The sequence below is a fragment of the Pleurodeles waltl genome, chromosome 3_1 (assembly GCF_031143425.1).
Source record: "Pleurodeles waltl isolate 20211129_DDA chromosome 3_1, aPleWal1.hap1.20221129, whole genome shotgun sequence".
Classification (NCBI taxonomy): domain Eukaryota; kingdom Metazoa; phylum Chordata; class Amphibia; order Caudata; family Salamandridae; genus Pleurodeles; species Pleurodeles waltl.
In genome coordinates this window covers 788,696,706-788,716,218 of record NC_090440.1, presented here as the reverse complement: position 1 = coordinate 788,716,218, position 19,513 = coordinate 788,696,706, and the positions used below count along the sequence as shown (strand labels likewise).

General features: G+C 48.0%; 1 protein-coding gene across 4 annotated transcripts in view; it reads right to left on the bottom strand.

The window, feature by feature from the left end:
• Window positions 1-19,513, bottom strand: part of SBF2 (SET binding factor 2) — a 1,701,375-nt gene that overhangs the window by 114,502 nt on the left and 1,567,360 nt on the right. For all 4 annotated transcript variants that reach the window (XM_069223624.1, XM_069223621.1, XM_069223622.1 and 1 more), the window contains one exon: window positions 1,716-1,820. In XM_069223624.1, coding sequence (XP_069079725.1) covers window positions 1,716-1,820 — 105 coding nt within the window. The remainder of the gene's footprint in view (window positions 1-1,715; window positions 1,821-19,513) is intronic.

Genomic DNA, 19,513 nt, shown 5'->3' with positions numbered 1-19,513 from the left:
GGGGCGGGAGGGCGGGGCAAGCGACTGCAGGGAGAGGGGCGGGAGGGCGGGGCAAGCGACTGCAGGGAGAGGGGCGGGAGGGCGGGGCAAGCGACAGCAGGGAGAGGGGTGGGAGGGCGGGGCAAGCGACAGCAGGGAGAGGGGCGGGAGGGCGGGGCAAGCGACAGCAGGGAGCCGGGAGGGCGGGGCAAGCGACAGCGGGAGGGCGGGGCAAGAGACAGCAGGGGGGCGGGAGGGCGGGGCAAGAGACAGCAGGGGGGCGGGAGGGCGGGGCAAGAGACAGCAGGGGGGCGGGAGGGCGGGGCAAGAGACAGCAGGGGGGCGGGAGGGTGGGGCAAGAGACAGCAGGGGGGCGGGAGGGTGGGGCAAGAGACAGCAGGGGGGCGGGAGGGTGGGACAAGAGACAGCAGGGGGGCGGGAGGGTGGGGCAAGAGACAGCAGGGGGGCGGGAGGGTGGGGCAAGAGACAGCAGGGGGGCGGGAGGGTGGGGCAAGAGACAGCAGGGGGGCGGGAGGGTGGGGCAAGAGACAGCAGGGGGGCGGGAGGGTGGGGCAAGAGACAGCAGGGGGCGGGAGGGTGGGGCAAGAGACAGCAGGGGGCGGGAGGGTGGGGCAAGAGACAGCAGGGGGCGGGAGGGTGGGGCAAGAGACAGCAGGGAGCGGGGGCGGGAGGGTGGGGCAAGAGACAGCAGGGAGCGGGGGCGGGAGGGTGGGGCAAGAGACAGCAGGGAGCGGGGGCGGGAGGGTGGGGCAAGAGACAGCAGGGAGCGGGGCGGGAGGGTGGGGCAAGAGACAGCAGGGAGCCGTACAAGCAACAATCGGGAGCCGGGCGGGAGGGTCGGACAAGCAACAACTGGGAGCCCCACAAGCAACAACTGGGAGCCCAACAAGCAACAACTGGGAGCCGGGCGGGAGGTTGGGCACAAGCAACATCTGAGAGCCAGGCAGGAGGTGGGCACAAGCAACAACTGGGAGCCGGGCGGGTGGGTGGGCACAAGCAACAACTGGGAGCCGGGCGGGTGGGTGGGCACAAGCAACAACTGGGAGCCGGGTGGGTGGGCACAAGCAACAACTGGGAGCCGGGCGGGTGGGAGGGCACAAGCAACAACTGGGAGCCGGGCGGGTGGGAGGGCACTAGCAACAACTGGGAGCCGGGCGGGTGGGTGGGCACAAGCAACAACTGGGACTCGGGCGGGAGGGTGGGCACAAGCAACAACTGGGACTCGGGCGGGAGGGTGGGCACAAGCAACAACTGGGACTCGGGCGGGAGGTTGGGCACAAGCAACAACTGGGAGCCGGGAGGGAGGAGCAGGGCTAGCAACAACTGGGAGCCGAGCGGGAAGAGGAGGGCTAGCAACAACTGGGAGCCGAGCGGGAGGAGCAGGGCTAGCAACAACAGGGAGCCGAGCGGGAGGAGCAGGGCTAGCAACAACAGGGAGGGAGGGTGGGGGTTAGCAACAACAGGGAGGGCAGGTGGGAGCAAGCAACAAGAGAGAGCGGGGAGGGCGGGTGGGAGCAAGCAACAAGAGAGAGCGGGGAGGGTGGGAGCAAGCAACAAGAGAGAGCGGGGAGGGAGGGTGGGAGCAAGCAACAAGAGAGAGCGGGGAGGGAGGGTGGGAGCAAGCAACAAGAGAGAGCGGGGAGGGAGGGTGGGTGGTTGAAAAAGTGTTCTTTGCTTTGCAAACTCAAGTTAAAAGGGTGTAATTTTCAACTTACATTATCAAGCCTCGAGTCTTCCTGAAGATTAATTTTAACTCTTTCCAACAGTTGTTGCCACCTCTCGGGGGTCTGACTTAATTTGTTCTCCAATCTTTCAATTTCCTGCAGCAAAGACAGAAAATCATTCTACTTGTAAAAAATTTCTAATTCAAGCATCTCAGTTAAACTATTAGCATTGCAATTGCTGTTACAGAAAAAAAACGGTGCTAGCAAGATAAGTGTTGAATTGTTACCAATATTTATATACAGTCCAAACAGATATTATTACTGGCCTGTGCAAAAAGGCAACATTGATTATCTTAAAAATGTAGAGTGGGGGAGTGCAATAAAAGGAAATTAAATGAATGAACATATTTGGTTTCCACCAAAAATGCAATTACATGTCTTAGATTTTTCAGCAAACTGTTCCAATTCCCTGCAAGTAAGTTCAAACATCCCATAATGGAAGAAGAGAAAAAAGGATATAAGGACCATTTGTCAAGTGAGGCACATATAAATGCATATGAAAGCATGCAATTACCCGTTTATACTTGTTTGTCAAGTGCAACAGCATTTTAACTTATAAAAACACCATGCCCACAGTAACAATGAACGCCAGATGAAAGCGCAGCACTTCCCTAATTCACACTTTTATACGCTCTGATCACACCCCCTGAACCCTCACAGCGACGCCTGCAGAGAGAATCCAAAGGCTCCCCCTGACTGCGACTGCCTGTAACAAGCGACCCGACGCCTGGAACCAAGCACTGCATCCGGAGCCCCCAGGACCTGAAGGAACTGAAGTTCAGCGCAGGAGTGACCCCCAAGCGACCCTCTGTCTAGCCCAGGTGGTGGCTGTCCAGAGAATCCCCCCCTGTACCTGCCTGCACCGCTAGAGTGACCCCGGGGTCCCTCCACTGATTCCTATCTGAAACCCAACGCCTGCTTTGCACACTGCACCCGGCCGCCCCTGTACCGCTGAGGGTGTGTTTTGTGTGCCTACGTGTGTCCCCCCCAAGTGCTCTACAAAACCCCCCTGGTCTGCCCCCGAGGACACAGGTACTTACCTGCTGGCAGACTGGAACCGGAGCACCACTGTTCTCCATAGGTGCCTATGTGTTTTGGGACCTCTTTGACCTCTGCACCTAACCGGCCCTGAGCTGCTGGTGTGGTAACTTTGGGGTTGCCTTGAACCCCCAACAGTGGGCTGCCTATGCCCCAGAACTGAGACTTGTAAGTGTTTTACTTACCTCACAAACTAACCTCTAATTACCTCCCCCAGGAATTGTTGATTTGTGCACTGTGTCCACTTTGAAAAAAGCTTATTGCTATTTTTACAAAGACCATATATGATATTGATTTTATTCAAAGTTCCTAAGTTATCTAAGTGAAGTACCTTGCATTTAAAGTGTTTACTGCAAATCTTGAACCTGTGGTTCTTAAAATAAACTAAGAAAATATATTTTTCTATATAAAAACCTATTGGCCTGGAGTATGTGTTCCTCATTTATTGTCTTTGTGTGTACAACAAATGCTTAAACCACCCTCTGATAAGCCTACTGCTCGACCACACTACCACAAAATAGAGCATTAGAATTAACTAATTTTGCCACTATCTTACCTCTAAGGGGAACCCTTGGACTCTGTGCACACTATTTCTTACTTTGAAATAGTATATACAGAGCCAACTTCCTACAATGTCCATCTGTGCAAAGATATTATGCTGGTCCTCAGGCCGTGCAGGGGGAACTGAATGTGCCATGGCACATTAGCATGATTCTAGAGACCCAACAGGCAGACAACAATCAAAGAATGCAGTGCCAGACTGCCTGAGGAAAACACTTGCCTGCCCATTGCATCAAATCTCTTAAATGTCCTGCTTGTAGGTGATCCAAGGAAGGATTCCGGAATCACCTTGCAAGCAGAGGCCCTTATAACAAGGTTCTCTGAAGTGCAATACTGTCAGAAATTCAGGGTCATCAGGAGTTAGCTTATGTTGCCTAGCAATGGAGTGATTCACAGCTAGCATAGAAAATGGTTTTGGCCAAAGTGACAGAATTAGGTCAATCAGAGCCTTGTAAGCGGCAACAGAAGTTCTGAAGGAGATCTTTTTAAGGAGATTTGTCTGTATCACCTTCATGGGAAGGGGCAGTTCTAGCGCTAGCCCTCCTAACCACAACAGAAAAAGAAGCACATTTATCAACAGGAGATCTCAACAGAGAATGAAGGACAGATTCTTGAGCACTATCTAGATCACTGGAATGCTGTGTAAGTCGGGATACAAGCCCGTATCAGTATAAGGAAGTGGTAGAAAGTGATGCAGCTCCTCATCGTCATCATGTTGTGCTGACTAAAGAGTTTGTATTGTTGTACTGCATGAATAAGACCAAATAATAACCTCCATCCTCATGAAGTATAGCTGCCAAAGTAAACAAAAAAATTGGATTGAGGCTTCAACTGGTAGTGATTTTGTGATTATATAGCATGATATAGTTCAAACCCTAACCCAACAATGATCCAAATCTAAGACTGAAGACAAAACTGGATCTAGAACTGTGCCACAAAAGGAATGGCAAGCGAGGCCTGTGGCACAGGGGTTGGTGCATTGGCTGTTGTAAGAAGTGAGGTGACTTCATCAAGGGCCAGCCAGCACACAGTAATCCAACAGAAAGCCCTACTGGGCACTTGGGACCAGAAGGAGTGGCAGAGGGAGCTTGAATCAGCATGGTTTCTTTGAAGGATTCACCTTGGTGCAGCTTCTAGGATGGCTGAGGGAATTCGGGGCACTTGAGCTCCTGGTGCAGCATCAGCCCCAAAGAGGAAGGTAAAGCTGGCATCAGGTTCTGGTACATCAACGATAAGGCCTCTCCTGAGATCAGAATCATCTTTATGTCAAAGAGCTTCACTTACTTTTCCCAAGCTTTTTTTTACTTGTCCCCCGACTTTACCTTCGACTTACACGTTGAGGGTGATCTGGACTCGGACTAACCTCATGACCTGGATTAAGAGTGACCCCAAATTTTGTGCTCAGTGGTACAGAGTTTGGTTTCCTGCTTCATGAGTGTATGAAGGAGCATTTGGTACTGAGGCACCACAGGCTAATGCTGGGCGACATCTGCTTCTGGGAGAGGCACCACAGTTAAAAAACTGTTTTCTTTGGAAGTGACATCCTTACACACTGCCAAGAAAATTCATAGAAGTTCAAAGGAGTTTTAGTGAAGTAGGAAATCAGCAGGCGAGCTCCAGATCCACATCTAAGATCACAGAAAAAGAGGAACAGACGTCAGCGTGCATGGCTGGTGCCAATATGCAGCTCTGTATCACCATGTCCAGTGGCAGGACGGAGGCCTGATCAAAGCTGAAGGTGCCACTTGCTGGTGCACAGAAGCTGTTACAGAAGATTTCTAGACTCAGTCTGGCACCTACGGAGGACAACAAGGCAGGAATTTGCAGTTAAGACGTATCTATCGGCGACCCAGTTTTGTAGAACTCATATTGTAGCTAGCTGTCCTCCATCCAAAAGTATGTATCCAAGAGTTAGGCCCTGAGTCTGCTTGCAATAAACTTGATGTTACCAGAGATCTTTGACACCAGAAGGGGGGAAAATGGTTCTGCTGCATCCGTAATAATAAACCCCAACAGTATGACTGTTAACCCCTTCGCTACCAGTCCTTTTCCCCCTCCTGTGCCAGGCCTTTTTTTGCCTATTTGAGGCAGTTCGCGCTTAGGCCCTCATAACTTTTTGTCCACATAAGCTAACCAAGCCAAATTTGCGTACTTTTTTTCCAACATCCTAGGGATTCTAGAGGTACCCAGACTTTGTGGGTTCCCTTGAAGGAGGCCAAGAAATTGGCCAAAATACAGTGAAAATTTAGTTTTTTTCAAAAAACATTGAAAAAGTGGCTGCAGAAGAAGGCTTGTGGTTTTTCCCCTGAAAATGGCATCAACAAAGGGTTTGCGGTGCTAAACTCAGCAGCTTCCCAGCTTTCAGGAACAGGCAGACTTGAATCAGAAAACCCAATTTTTCAACACAATTTTGGCATTTTACTGGGACATACCCCATTTTTGCAGTTTTTTGTGCTTTCAGCCTCCTTCCAGTCAGTGACAGAAATGGGCATGAAACCAATGCTGGATCCCAGAAACCTAAACATTTCTGAAAAGTAGACAAAATTCTGAATTCAGCAAGGGGTCATTTGTGTAGATCCTACAAGGGTTTCCTACAGAAAATAACAACTGAAAAAGAAAAATATTGAAATTGAGGTGAAAAAAACATAAATGTTTCTCTACGTTTTACTCTGTAACTTTTCCCTGCAATGTCAGATTATCGAAAGCAATATACCGTTCCGTCTGCTGGACTCCTCTGGTTGCGGGGATATATAGGGCTTGGAGGTTCATCAAGAACCCAAGGAACCCAGAGCCAATAAATGAGCTGCACCCTGACGTGCGTTTTCATTCTATACCGGGTATACAGCAATTCATTTGCTGAAATATAAAGAGTAAAAAATTGCTATCAAGAAAACCTTTGTATTTCCAAAAAGGGCACAAGATAAGGTGTTGAGGAGCAGTGGTTATTTGCACATATCTGAATTCCGGGGTGACCAAACTAGCATGTGAATTACAGGGAATTTCTCAAATAGATGTCTTTTTTACACACTCTCCTATATTTGGAAGGAAAAAATGTAGAGAAAGACAAGGGGCAATAACACTTGTTTTGCTAATCTATGTTCCCCCAAGTCTCCCGATAAAAAAGATACCTCACTTGTGTGGGTAGGCCTAGCGCCCGCAACAGGAAACGCCCCAAAGCGCAACCTGGACACATCCACATTTTTGGAAGAAAACAGAGGTGTTTTTTGCGAAGTGCCTACCTGTAGATTTTGGCCTCTAGCTCAGCCGGCACCTAGGGAAACCTACCAAACCTTTGCATTTCTGAAAACTAGAGACCTAGGGAAATCTAAGGAGGGGTGACTTGCGGGGCTCGGACCAGGTTCTGTTACCCAGAATCCTTTGCAAACCTCAAAAAGTGGCTAAAAAAACACATGTTCCTCACATTTCTGTGGCAGAAAGTTCTGGAATCTGAGAGGAGCCACAAGTTTCCTTCCACCCAGCGTTCCCCCAAGTCTCCCGATAAAAATGATACCTCACTTGTGTGGGTAGGCCTAGCGCCCGCGACAGGAAACGCCCCAAAGCGCAATGTGGACACATCCAAATTTTTGGAAGAAAACAGAGGTGTTTTTTGCGAAGTGCCAACCTGTAGATTTTGGCCTCTAGCTCAGCCGGCACCTAGGGAAACCTACCAAACCTGTGCATTTCTAAAAACTAGAGACCTAGGGGAATCTAAGGAGGGGTGACTTGCAGGGCTCGGGCCAGGTTCTGTTACCCAGAATCCTTTGCAAACATCAGAATTTGGCCCAAAAAACACTTTTTCCTCTCATTTCGGTGACAGAAAGTTCTGGAATCTGAGAGGAGCCACAAATTTCCTTCCACCCAGCGTTCCCCTAAGTCTCTCGATAAAAATGGTACCTCACTTCTGTGGGTAGGCCTAGCGCCCACAAAAGGAAATGGCCCAAAACACAACGTGGACACAACATATTTTTTCTCAGAAAACAGAGGTGTTTTTTGCAAGGTGCCTACCTGTGGTGTTTGGCCTGTAGCTCAGCCGGCCCCAGGGGGGGGCAGAAATGCCCTAAAATAAATTTGCCCCCCCAACCCCCACCCTCCCCCGCCGGGAGCGACCCTTGCCTACGGGGTCGCTCCCCCTGCGTGACATTGGCGCCTAAAAACAAATCCCCGGTGCCTAGTGTTTTCTGCCCCCTTGGGGGAAGATTGACCTAAACTCTGCCAATCTGCCCCCAAGGGGGGCGGAAATGGCCTAAATACAATTTGCCCCCCAGGGGAGCGACCCTTGCCTGATGGGTCGCTCCCCATCTCTAAAAAAAAAAAAAAAAAAAAAAAAAAAAAAAAAAAATCCCTGGCGCCTAGAGGTTTCTGGCAAATATAATTTGCCCCCCCTGGGGAGCGACCCTTGCCTGATGGGTTGCTCCCCATCTCTAAAAAAACAAACAAACAAAAAAAAAAAAATTTTTTTTGCCCTGGCGCCTAGAGGTTTCTGCCCCCCCCCCAGGGGCAGATCGGCCTAATAATAGGCCAATCTGCCCCAGGGGGGGGCAGAAAAGGCCTAAAATAAATTTCTCACCCCCCCAACCCCCACCCCCCCCGGGAGCGACCCTTGCCTACGGGGTCGCTCCCCCTGCGTGACATTGGCGCCAAAAAACAAATCCCCGGTGCCTAGTGGTTTCTGCCCCCTTGGGGGCAGATTGACCTAAAATCAGCCAATCTGCCACAAGGGGGGCAGAAATGGCCTAAATACAATTTGTCCCCCCCCCAGGGAGCGACCCTTGCCTAAGGGGTCGCTCCCCTGGCGTGAAATTCATGCAAAGAAAAAGCTCCCTGGTGTCTAGTGGTTTCTGCCCCCCTTGGGGGCAGATTGGCCTCATCAAAATAGGCCAATCTGCCCCCAAGGGGGGCAGAAATGGCCTAAATATAATTTTCCCCCAAGGGGAGCGACCCTTGCCTAAGGGGTCGCTCCCCACCTAAAAAACAAAAATGAAACATAAAAAAAAAAAGAAAAAAAAAAAATGGTCCCTGGTGCCTAGAGGTTTCTGCCCCCAGGGGGGGCAGAAAAGGCCTTCCTGAAAAAATGCCCCCCATGGGAGCGACCCTTGCCCAAGGGGTCGCTCCCTTTTGTGAAGATTAGTAACAAAAAAAAAAAAATCCCTGGTGTCTAGTGGGGTTTCAAAAGCCGGATTGCAAGCAATCCGGCTTTTGAAACCCTCGGAGAGACTTCAAAGGGAAGGAAATACTTTTCCTTCCCTTTGGGGCCTCCCAAGTGATTGAAAAAGAAATGCTTTTGCATTTCTTTTTCAATCTGCTTCCAGCGCGACGAGGGAGGCCCCTGTGACTAATCAGCGTGCGCGCGCTGACGTCACAGGGGGGGTGAGGGGGGGGGGGGGTCAGGGGTGGAAGGGGAAGGTCTTCCCCTTCCATCCCCGACTTGGGGGGGATGGGGGGGGGGGGGGTGCACGGGGGGCGCGCTAGCACGCCCCCAAGTTCCCCTGTGCCATGGACGAGATGATCTCGTCCAAGGCACAGGGGAACTGTAGCCTTGGACGAAATCATCTCGTCCAAGGCACAGAAGGAGTTAAAGAAAGGATTTAGCGCACAAAAGACATGCAGCTCCTTTCTGGCTGTATTCCCTAATTAGCAACAGAGTGGTTTCAATAAGGTGTACCTTAAAAACCGCTATAAGTGTGACATTGAAATTTTGCCATATAGTTTAAAGGGGGATTGTCACCTGCTTAGCTGGGTGGTGGGCAGTAGATACTTTGCAACAAGGTGGTGGCGTGGTGATCTTGCTTCTGACAGTGGGAGGTGGAGAGCCTGGTGCCAGTACCCACAATGGTGAAAGACAAAGTCATGAAGGCATGGACAACTGAGACCATTCTGAACAAATGGCCAAATGTCCGGCTACCAGAGGTAAGGGTTCAAAAATGCCTGCAACAACGGAACCCATGCTGACAGATGTCAAATACAAGTTACATAAACCTCCCTCAAAACCAAAGTGGATGCAGTTGCTATTGGCTTAAACCTAGGGCAAACGGACCTGCATGGTGTCGTGAAGAGTGTTTCGCAGGTTGAGGCACTGGCAGTTGAGACTGAGCACACTGTGACAGTGGTCCAAAAAGGTTAAGCAATCTTCATCATAAAACCAAAATACTAGAAAACTGCATCAAACACAAAGAGGAAAGACCACGCCGAAATGATTGGCTCTATTGTTTGTGTATCTTTTTGTTAATTTAGTTTTGTCGTAGCGAGTTTTCACAAATGTTTAAAGCTAACAATGTCAATACCACAACAGAATTCATGTGTATCAAAAAATGGTTAATGTTACTGATTGTATGATAGCATGGGCGTGTGGCATAGTGCCCTATGGTGGTCTGAGTTAGGACTATATACATAAAGCACACAATGTTGGATAATCTCAGTGTAGGAAACTGGCCCCTTGTTTGCAGTAACCCCACTTTTTGCCTGATATCTGATGCCAACCTAACTAAGTGTGTACTGGGAGCCTGCTAACCAGGACCCACTGTGTTCTTTCCCTAAAACTGTACCATTATTTCACAATTGACACATCCCTCGCCCACAGCTCAGTCCCTTGTAAAAGGTACCAGTGGTATCAAGGGCCCTGAGACCAGAGAGGGTCGCTAAGCGCTGCAGCATATATTGTGCCACCCTAAGGGACCCCTCACCAAAAACATGCACACTGCCAATGCAGCTTGTGTGTGCTGGTGGGGAGAGAAAGGTAATGTTAACAGGGCATCCCCCTCAGGGTGCCATTCCCACAAACCACTGCCTGTGGCATAGGTAAATCACCCCTCTAGCAGACCTTACAGACCTAAGGCCGAGTGCATTATCCCACAGGTGAGGGCATAGTTGCGTTAGCAATACGCCTGTTAGAAATGGGGTCTCTAGTTGGCAGTTGGTTTGCACCCTGTCCAAGTAGGGAACCTCACTCTAGTCAGGATAAGGGAGATACCCGCTCAGATAACCCCAGCTCACCCCCTTGGTAGCTTGGCACGAGCAGTCAGGCTTATCTCAGAAGCAATGTGTAAAGCATTTGCACATAACACACAGTAATAAGTGAAAACACTACAAAAGGACACCACACCAGTTTTAGAAAAATAGCCAATATTTATCTATATAAAACAAGACCAAATACGATAAAAATCCAACATACAGTAAGACAAATATGAATTCTGCAAGATTTACTCAAAACTACAGTTCTTTGACGTCGATAGCTCCACCTGTGGCTATGACGGCGTCGTGATCAACAAATCCAACAGTTCAGGCCGGCAGCAGCGTTGCGGGCCAGCTACGGTGTCGGGAAGACCCGCAAGCAGTACCTTGGATCTGCAGGGCATCGTAATCCTCGCGATGAGCCCCGGAGAGCGGCGTCACTGATGTCGCAGTGTCGTTTCTGGAGTCAGTGCAGGAGTCGTCGGGCTCTTGAGGTCACACGTGTTGCAGATCGAACTCCAGGCTGATGAAGTCAGGTGCCCTGGTGTGGATGCCGTTGGGGCTGCGGTGCGAAGCGGGACGATGCGACGTGCGGTGCCCACAGGTCACGGTGCAGGCAGCGGCATTTAGCGGCGTCGGTGAGACCAGGGCTGTGGTGTGAAGCGGGGCGGTGCGACGTGTGGTGTCCACAGGTCACGGTGCAGGCAGCGGCGTCATCGTTGCTGAAGTGCTGTCGTCGGTAGGCCCAAGCCAGCGATGCAGGACGGGACGGTGCTTCGTGACCCCCACGAGTGGTGTCCACAGGCCACGGTGCAGGCAGGATGCCTGGTGACGATACAGGAGTCGATGGTGCTGGTGGCGGTGGACCGGGGCTGCGATGCAGGATGGGATGGTGCTTCGTGTACCTCATGAGCGGTGTCCACATGCCACGGTGCAGGCAGCGGCGCCCGTGTCAGCAGGAGTGTCATCGTCGGCGATGCCCAGGCTGCAGTGTGAGAAGGCGATGCAGGAGTGCGGGCCCACAGGTCCCGGTGCGAGCATCGGCTCAGTGAAGTAGCCCGATGACGGCGACGGTGAGACCAGGGTCGCGGGGCAATGCGACTCCGTGTGGCGTCGGCAGGTCACAGTGCAGGCCAGCGGCGTTGCAGTGGGTTCTCCTCTTGAGCAGCACAAAACACACAGTTCCCACAGCTGTAGGTCGAGGAAAATGAAGTCTTTGGTGTCCCTGAGACTTTCAACAGGAGGCAAGCTCTACTCCAAGCCCTTGGAGAATTTTCTCAAGCAGGACACACAGCAAAGTTCACCCTTTGCACTCTTTTCAGGCAGAAGCAGCAACTGCAGGCCAGTCCAGCAAAGCAACACAGCAAAGCTGTTCTCCTGGGCAGAGGTTCATCTTGGTTCCAGAAAGATTATAAAAGTGTGGGATTTTGGGTCTTCTTCTTATACCTAGTTCTGCCTTTGAAGTTGGCAAACTTCAAAGCAAAGTCTCAAGTGTTTGCAAGATCCTGCCTTGTCCAGGCCAGGGCGCAGACACTCACCAGGGGGTTGGAGACGGCATTGTGTGAGGGCAGGCACAGTCCTTTCAGGTGTGAGTGACCACTCCTCCCCTCCAGCACAGATGGCTAATCAAGATATGCAGGCTACACCCCAGCCCCCATTGTGTCACTGTCTAGAGGAGAGGTGTGAACAGCCTAACTGTCAAACTGACCCAGGTAGGGAATCTACAAACAGGCAGAGTCACAGAATAGATTAAGCATGAAAATACCTACTTTCTAAAAGTGGCATTTTCAAACTAACAATCTAAAAACCAACTTATCTAAAATATGTATTTTTAAATTGTGAGCTCAGAGACCCTAAACTCCACATTTTTATCTGCTCTCAAAGAGAATCTGTGCTTTAAGGATATTTAAATGCAGCTCCCATGTTAACCTATGAGAGAGATAGGCCCTGCACAGTGAAAACCGAATTTGGCAGTATTTCACTGTTAGGACATATAAAACACACTAGTATATGTCCTACCTTAAACATACACTGCACCCTGCCCATGGAGCTACCTAGGGCCTAACGTAGGGGTGCTTTACATGTAGTAAAAGGGAAGGTGGAGGCCTGGCAAGTGAGCACACTTGCCAAGTCGAATTGGCAATTTAAAACTGCACACACAGACACTGCAATGGCAGGTCTGAGTCATGTTTACAGGGCTACTAATGTGGGTGGCACAACCAGTGCTGCAGGCCCACTAGTAGCATTTGATTTACAGGCCCTGGGCACCTCTAGTGCACTTTACTAATAAATCAAATATGCCAATCATTGATAAACCAATTAACAGTACAATTTCTATAGGGGGCACCTGCACTTTAGCACAGATTAGCAGTGGTAAAATGTGTAGAGACAATAAACCAGCAAAAACAGACCTTAAAAATAGGAAGAAGAAGGCAAAAAGTTTGGGGATAACCCTGCAAAAAGGGCCATTTCCAACAATGCCCATACAGTACCTAAGTCCATTCTTAGAAAATTGTAAGTGCAGTGTGGCCATACTAAGTATATGGGCTGGGAGTATGTCATTATAAACTCCACAGCTCCATAATGGCTTCACTGAAGCCTAGGAAGATTGGTATCAAACTTCTCAGCACAATAAACCTACAATGATGCCAATGTGGGATTTATTGAAAAATGCACCAAAAGGGCATCTTAAAGATGCCCCCTGTATTTTACGCAATACTTTAGTGCATGACTGACTAGTCTGTGCCAGCCTGCCACTAAGAGCCAAGTTTCTGACCCCATAGGGTGAGAAAGCCTTTGTGCTCTCTGAGGCCAGAAACAAAGCCCTCACTGGGTGGAGGTGCTTCCCACCTCCCCTTAGCGGGAACTGTTAACTCTTGGTGATGAGCATCAAAGGCTCAGGCCTCCTGTTACAATGCCCCAGGGCACTCCAGCTAGTGGAGATGCCTGCCCCCCAGACAAAGCCCCGCTTTGCCAGCAAGTTTGACGGGAAACTTAGGAAAAACAAGGAGGAGTAACCGCTTCAGCTGAGACCACCCCCTATGGTGTCCAGAGCTGACTGACCCCCTCCCTGCAGATCTTCCTCCTTGGTTTGGAGGACGGGGACCAATAGAGTTAGTTCTGTGTCCCTCCTGTCCAAAGGGAGTGGACACCAGAAGGGTCTAGTCACCCTCAGGGACAGTAGCCATTGGCTACTGCCCTCTAACCCCTGTAGCACCCCCTACATCCCAGATTTAAGGGCTCCCCTGAACCAAGCTCGTCAGATTTCTGGCGACCTCAAGAAGAAGAAAGAAGAAGGACTACTAAGCTGACCCCCAGCAGAGAAGACTGAAGACACTAACTGAATTGGCCCCAGCATTACAGGCCTGTCTCCAGCTTCTGAAGCCCCGCTACAAAAAGGTGACGCATCCTGCAGAACCAATGACCTCTTAAAAGCCTCAAGAGGACTGCCTGCACCCCAGAGGACCAAGATATCCCATGGACAGTTGCCCTGTCCAGAAAGAAACACCAGCAAAGGACTCAAGAACTCCCCCAGATCTGTGAGTCCTGCCCACTCAGCACCCGACGCCCACAGCCTGTGTCCAGGTGGCCCAACTGACTAGAGCTGGTCCCTAGGCGATTCTGATCTAGTGTCCACCCTGGGTAGACCCCGCCTACCCAACATGACGACGCTTGCAGCCCAAATCCGGAGGACCCCCCTGACCGCGACAGAACTGGACCAAGATTCCCTTTGGCATTGGGGAATCCGACCTTTGGTGCAGCAACATCCAGCAGGCAGCCCTGCTCCTTGTCCAGCCTTTGGTTTCCCGGAACTGACCCCCTGCACTTAGCCGGCAGCATCTTTGTGACCCCCGGGGTTCCCCTAATTGGAGAGCACTGGGAGCCCGATGCTGTGTTTGCACCCTGCACCCAGCCACCCCTGTGCTGCTGAGGTCGTGTGTTTGGTGCTGAACTGTGCCCCCCCCACCCCCTCAGTGCTCCTCTAAACACCCCAGTTCTGCTCTCCGAAGATGCGGGTACTTACCTGCAAGCAGGCCTGGTTGCAAGGTCCCCCCCCGTCTCCATAAGAGCCAATGTAAAATCTCCATCAACATTGACATCTGCAACTGGCAGACCCTATTGCTGGTGGTGGGAGTTTGGGGTTAATTTGAACTTCAACCTGTGGACATCCTAACCCCTGGAGACTGGAACTGTAAGCCTTGTACTTACCTTGAAACTTTGCTAACTTTTCTTCCCCCTAGAACTGTTTCTGAAAATCGCAGTCAACTTTTAAAACAGATAATTGTTATTTATTTGAAAACCGTTCAACTTGCCAAATTGAAAGAAAGTGGCATTGATACGTATATTGGATACTTACTTACAAATGTACTTGCCTGCAACTTGAATCTTGTGACTCTAGAAATAAATTAACAAAGTATAATTTTTGCCCTATACAAACTATTGGCCTGGAGTTTGTCATAGAGTGTGTGCTTCATTTATTGCCTGTGTGTGTACAACAAATGCTTTGCATTACCCTCTGATAAGCCTAACTTCTCGACCACAATATCACAAAAGAGAGTATTAGCATTATCTACTTTAGCCTCTGGCGAACCCCTGGACTATATCTCATTTTGATATAGTGTATACAGAGCCAGCTTCCTACACTCAGGCTATCACAAACACTGTGTGAATAGTCTGTGAGAAAAGAATGCTTACTTTCAAACAGAGAGAAAACACGAATGGGTACACACAATGATGTCACGGAGGGGTTAAGCAACTACTTGAAAAGATCGAGAGTGGGGGCATATTTAATCAGGCAGGGGGCGCAGGTAGCATGTCTGCAGGAGATGCATCAGCTTACAGATTAACAATAATTGTAGGGAGTGCTTTTATCATACCTGCTATAGTACACTTGCATCAGAGATGGGACTATGGTTTGCTCTCAATGTGTCATTTGCAGAAGACAAGCTACACAAAAACGATATGGGAAGATATCAGATTCTACAGTGAAAAATAAATGGTAGAGAAATTCGTACCCAATTATTGATGAGGCAGCTTTTTATGGGTCCCTCAGTGACAAAATACTTCCATATTTAGGTTCAGCAGTAATGTGATTAAGAGATTTTAATAGTGTCCACATAAGAGGATGAATAGGGTGACACAATGCCACATATATAAATAGATAAAGTATCAATCTTAAAATTAGGCTACGGAGGATCTAAACCTGGAGGATATTTAGGGGGCGTAGAATCCTCTAGTGAGGGAATAAAATCATTATGCTAGACTGCATGATACTTACTCTAGGATAGATTTTTTCTTTTGGTGCATACAGGCCATGTTCAGTACTGTCCAACAATACAACACTTGGGCAGGGTTTTGTCTGATCACTGTATACTTCACATACAATACGGACATATACAAATCTAGGATACCCACCTGGAAGCTACCCTACTGACTCCAAAGGACCCGGAATTCCAAGAGGACTGGGCACCGCAATAACTCACTACTTTAGTCTGAATAAGAATACCAGCAGTAACAATAGTATAGAATAGGATATCCTGAAAGTAGTAAAGAGAGGCATGGGAATCTCCTGGGTGACTTTACTGATTAAGAAATTAGGCTCTTCTTGCTAAACAGCAAGAACTAGCATAACTACCTATAGCACGGAGTGTTAACAGGCTACATGAAGCAGAGCTTGAGTGACTCAGATATGAGGCACTTGAGAAAACAGCGGAGAAGGAATTACTCCCGAATTGATCTTTTCAACAGGTATCACACAAGGAATGTGATAAAGCTGGTAAACTGCTGGCCTGGTTTTTGGAAAAAAGAGGCAACACTTGTGAACATTAATGTAATAAGAGAGGCCCACAGGAGCACCAATTTTACACAAGAAGGAATAAATAGTGTTTTATACATTATATAAGCAGTTATATGAAAACCCAACGATGTCACAGGAAGCAGGCATATCCAGTCCTCGCTGCCTGGAGTCTGGGACCCCTAACCCTGGAAGAGACAGAGCAACTAGAAGAAGCAAAAGCATTAGCGGAAATCACAGCTGCTATTAAAGGATTAAGCATGCGTAAAATCCTAGAGATGAACAACCTTCCAGTAGAATGGTATCAAACTTACAAAAGTCAGCTGGCCAATACAATCATACATGTATATCAATAGGTTCTCACAGAGGGCATTCTACCACGATCCCGTAGGAGGCACTAATAGACATCTTATTAAAACCTGTGAGAGAACCACTGGTTTCTAAAGCATATTGGCTTCTCTCAATGTTGATAAAATATTGGACAAATGTCTAGCACTACGCCTAAAAGTATTATCAGGGCATAGTACAATGGGACCAGTATGGTCTCATACCAGCTAGAAGGACAGCATTCAATATTAGATGTCTGAGGCATGCACTGGGTGAAACCATACACAGACTCTAAAACAGGCTTTTGGTTTTGCTGGATAAGGAAAAAACCTTTGACACTGTGTTATGGCATTACCTGTTTGGGGCACTGGAGGCTATGAACTTTGGACCTTCCTTTATTAAAACAGTTAAGCAACTGTGTGCGAAACCCCTGGCCAGAGGGAAAACCAATTGAGTTACATTAGCAGAGTGGGAACTAAAGATGGGGACAAGATATATGTGTCCACTGTTCCCATTGCTATTTGCTTTAGCCATAAGGCCTTCGGCACGCCAGCTGCGGTCAACAAGAGCTGAATGGGCAACAGAAATATACAACTGCAAACAATTGGTATCACAGATGACCTACTGATTTACTTGACGAGGCCGACAAAAACCATGGCACCACTAATGGAATCAGTGAGGAAACTTGGGGAACAATCGGACTCTGCATAAAGAAACAGAAATCCTTCATATACCAGTTAGGAGAGTTGGCTGATGTACTTATGAACTTCCGACACTGGAAGTGCCCTAGAAACCTGAGGCATTTAGATATCTGGGAATCATGGTGACACACGCTAAATTCTGTAAAACAGATCAGAGGCATACAGGGCTCACTAGATTTTTTGGTGTTGCTTTCCTTGTCAATGGTGGGATCAATAGCAAATATGATGGTACTGCCCAGATGCTGATGTTTGTTCCAAAGCAGTATATAAACTATTCTGCGGGAATTCCTTTGACTAATGAAGTCAGCGTTAAATGCTTTAATCTGGAGAAATAAGAGAAGTACAGTCAAGATGGACATCTTGGTATTTACTTACGATAAAGGCGGGCTATGTCAGATCTAGAGGCATGTTATTTAGCAGCCCAACTTACGTTTGTGGCTGGTTGATTCGAACATGCTTAGGGCACAGACAAGGAACTGCAGGGAAGGCTGATATTCGGAGAAGAACACACTTGAGTTGGACATGCTTGCAAAAAATAAGCTGTTGCTGGACATTCCCCAACTAGTAGGTGATATGGTTTTGGATTGGAAAATGTTTTGGTCTTGGAGGAGTAAACTGTTGACAAGTATACACAGGATCTGCTGCTGTGGCTGATACCGGAATTTGAATGACTAAACAAGGTCAGACATGTCTAAATAGAGGTTGGGGTGGGGAGATGTACAATGCTCAGGAATCTAGATTAATCAGGTGCCCTGGATTCCCTGGTGGGGGCGAAGGACGCTTTCCAAATCAATGAGGGTCCGTTTATTCACCATCATGCTGTATACAGGGCTTTAAAACAAATATGGGGCAACACACAGGATGCTGCATGGGACTCGAGTACATTAGAGTTGTTGATCAAGGCAGGCCAGGGCCTGGCTGTATTACTAGACTTTATGTAGCCATGAGAGGTGATACAGTTAAACAATCACTAAGAATGAGAGCACAGTGGGAGGCAGATTGTGGAATGCAATACACAGATAAACAATGACAAGCAGCTCTCACACTTATACATACGGCATCAAGTATCCATATGACTTTAGGGACATAAAATGGGAATATATATGTCATACAAAAGTAATTACATTATGTGAGCGTTATAAGAAAACAAAGTTGTGCTACTAGAATTCCGGCAGGAATGATAGAAAATGTTATGTTTATTGATCTGTAAACTTAAATAAAAATATATTTGAAAACTGTACGCAAAAGGTGGAATTTCAAAAAGTATCACAGGCAAGGAAAAGCCTAGTACAAGAAGGAACTTTGTGGGATAATGCAGGGCAATAAAGAAAACGTGCCTTTCAATTCATTGATTCCATCAATACTTGCTTTATATCTTGATAACGTTAAAAATTACAGCAGATTAACACAACTTCGGCCTCATGCCTGCCTCCGTATGCCAGACTTTAGTAATCCTTGACATCCATGACAGGTGCTATTTTGTATCACGGAATCTACCAGACTGAAAAGTAGAAAAGTACAGGGCATGCCTATGAGTGGAAAATAGTGGTGTTACCCGACAACATGGATATCTGCTCAAGCTTCCATTGAGAAATAATATTCTCTTCTTCTTCCTTGACTGCCACAAAGTAGAAGTTACTCGCAGAATTTAAAGCAGGTTATATTTGTTGTGTTTGACTGCAGCAGCTTCCGCAAGAGATGGGCTCAGTTCACAAAGAGATATGGACTTCTGCATGAAAGAGGTGACTGCAGCTCACTGTCTAATAGTGATAGTCTCTTGTTTATCACTGTATCTGAAAACAGCAGAGCATAAACACAGTATGAGGTGTAGGAAGAAGTCTGAGAGTTTAGGCATAACAGATTACGGACTGATTTCCAAAGAACGGGGAGGCACTTTCACTGAGTGAGGACTTCCACGAACCAGGCTGTTGTTTACGTGCACCAACAATCTTTATATTCAGCAACAAATCGGTGTGGTGTAGGGCACCATCTTGGAACACCAAAGAACAACATATATATCAAAAAACTGTAGACAAATGGGTTTTGATGGTGCAGCTGGAGTTTGGGCAGTACAGTGATCTTTGTGAAGAAAAATGACCGCTTGATCAAACTAAAGTATAAAAGTGGGGTATACGGATTCCTTACTGTATAATCTATGATGTATACACTGAAACTATCTTGATAAGATCTCACGGCTATGCATCATTGCACAATAACTCTGCTATATATTCACCAAAAGAAATTTAATAATAAAGAACAATACGCAAAAGTCACACTCAATAACAAGAGAATGGTCATTTTACACATGCTGAGAAGACAATTTCTTGCCTCAATGGGTAGAGAATTTATAATAAAATGAATAAAGAAAGGTTTATGGAAAATATTACTTATCTATAACTGTCAAATTGCTCTGTTGTTGC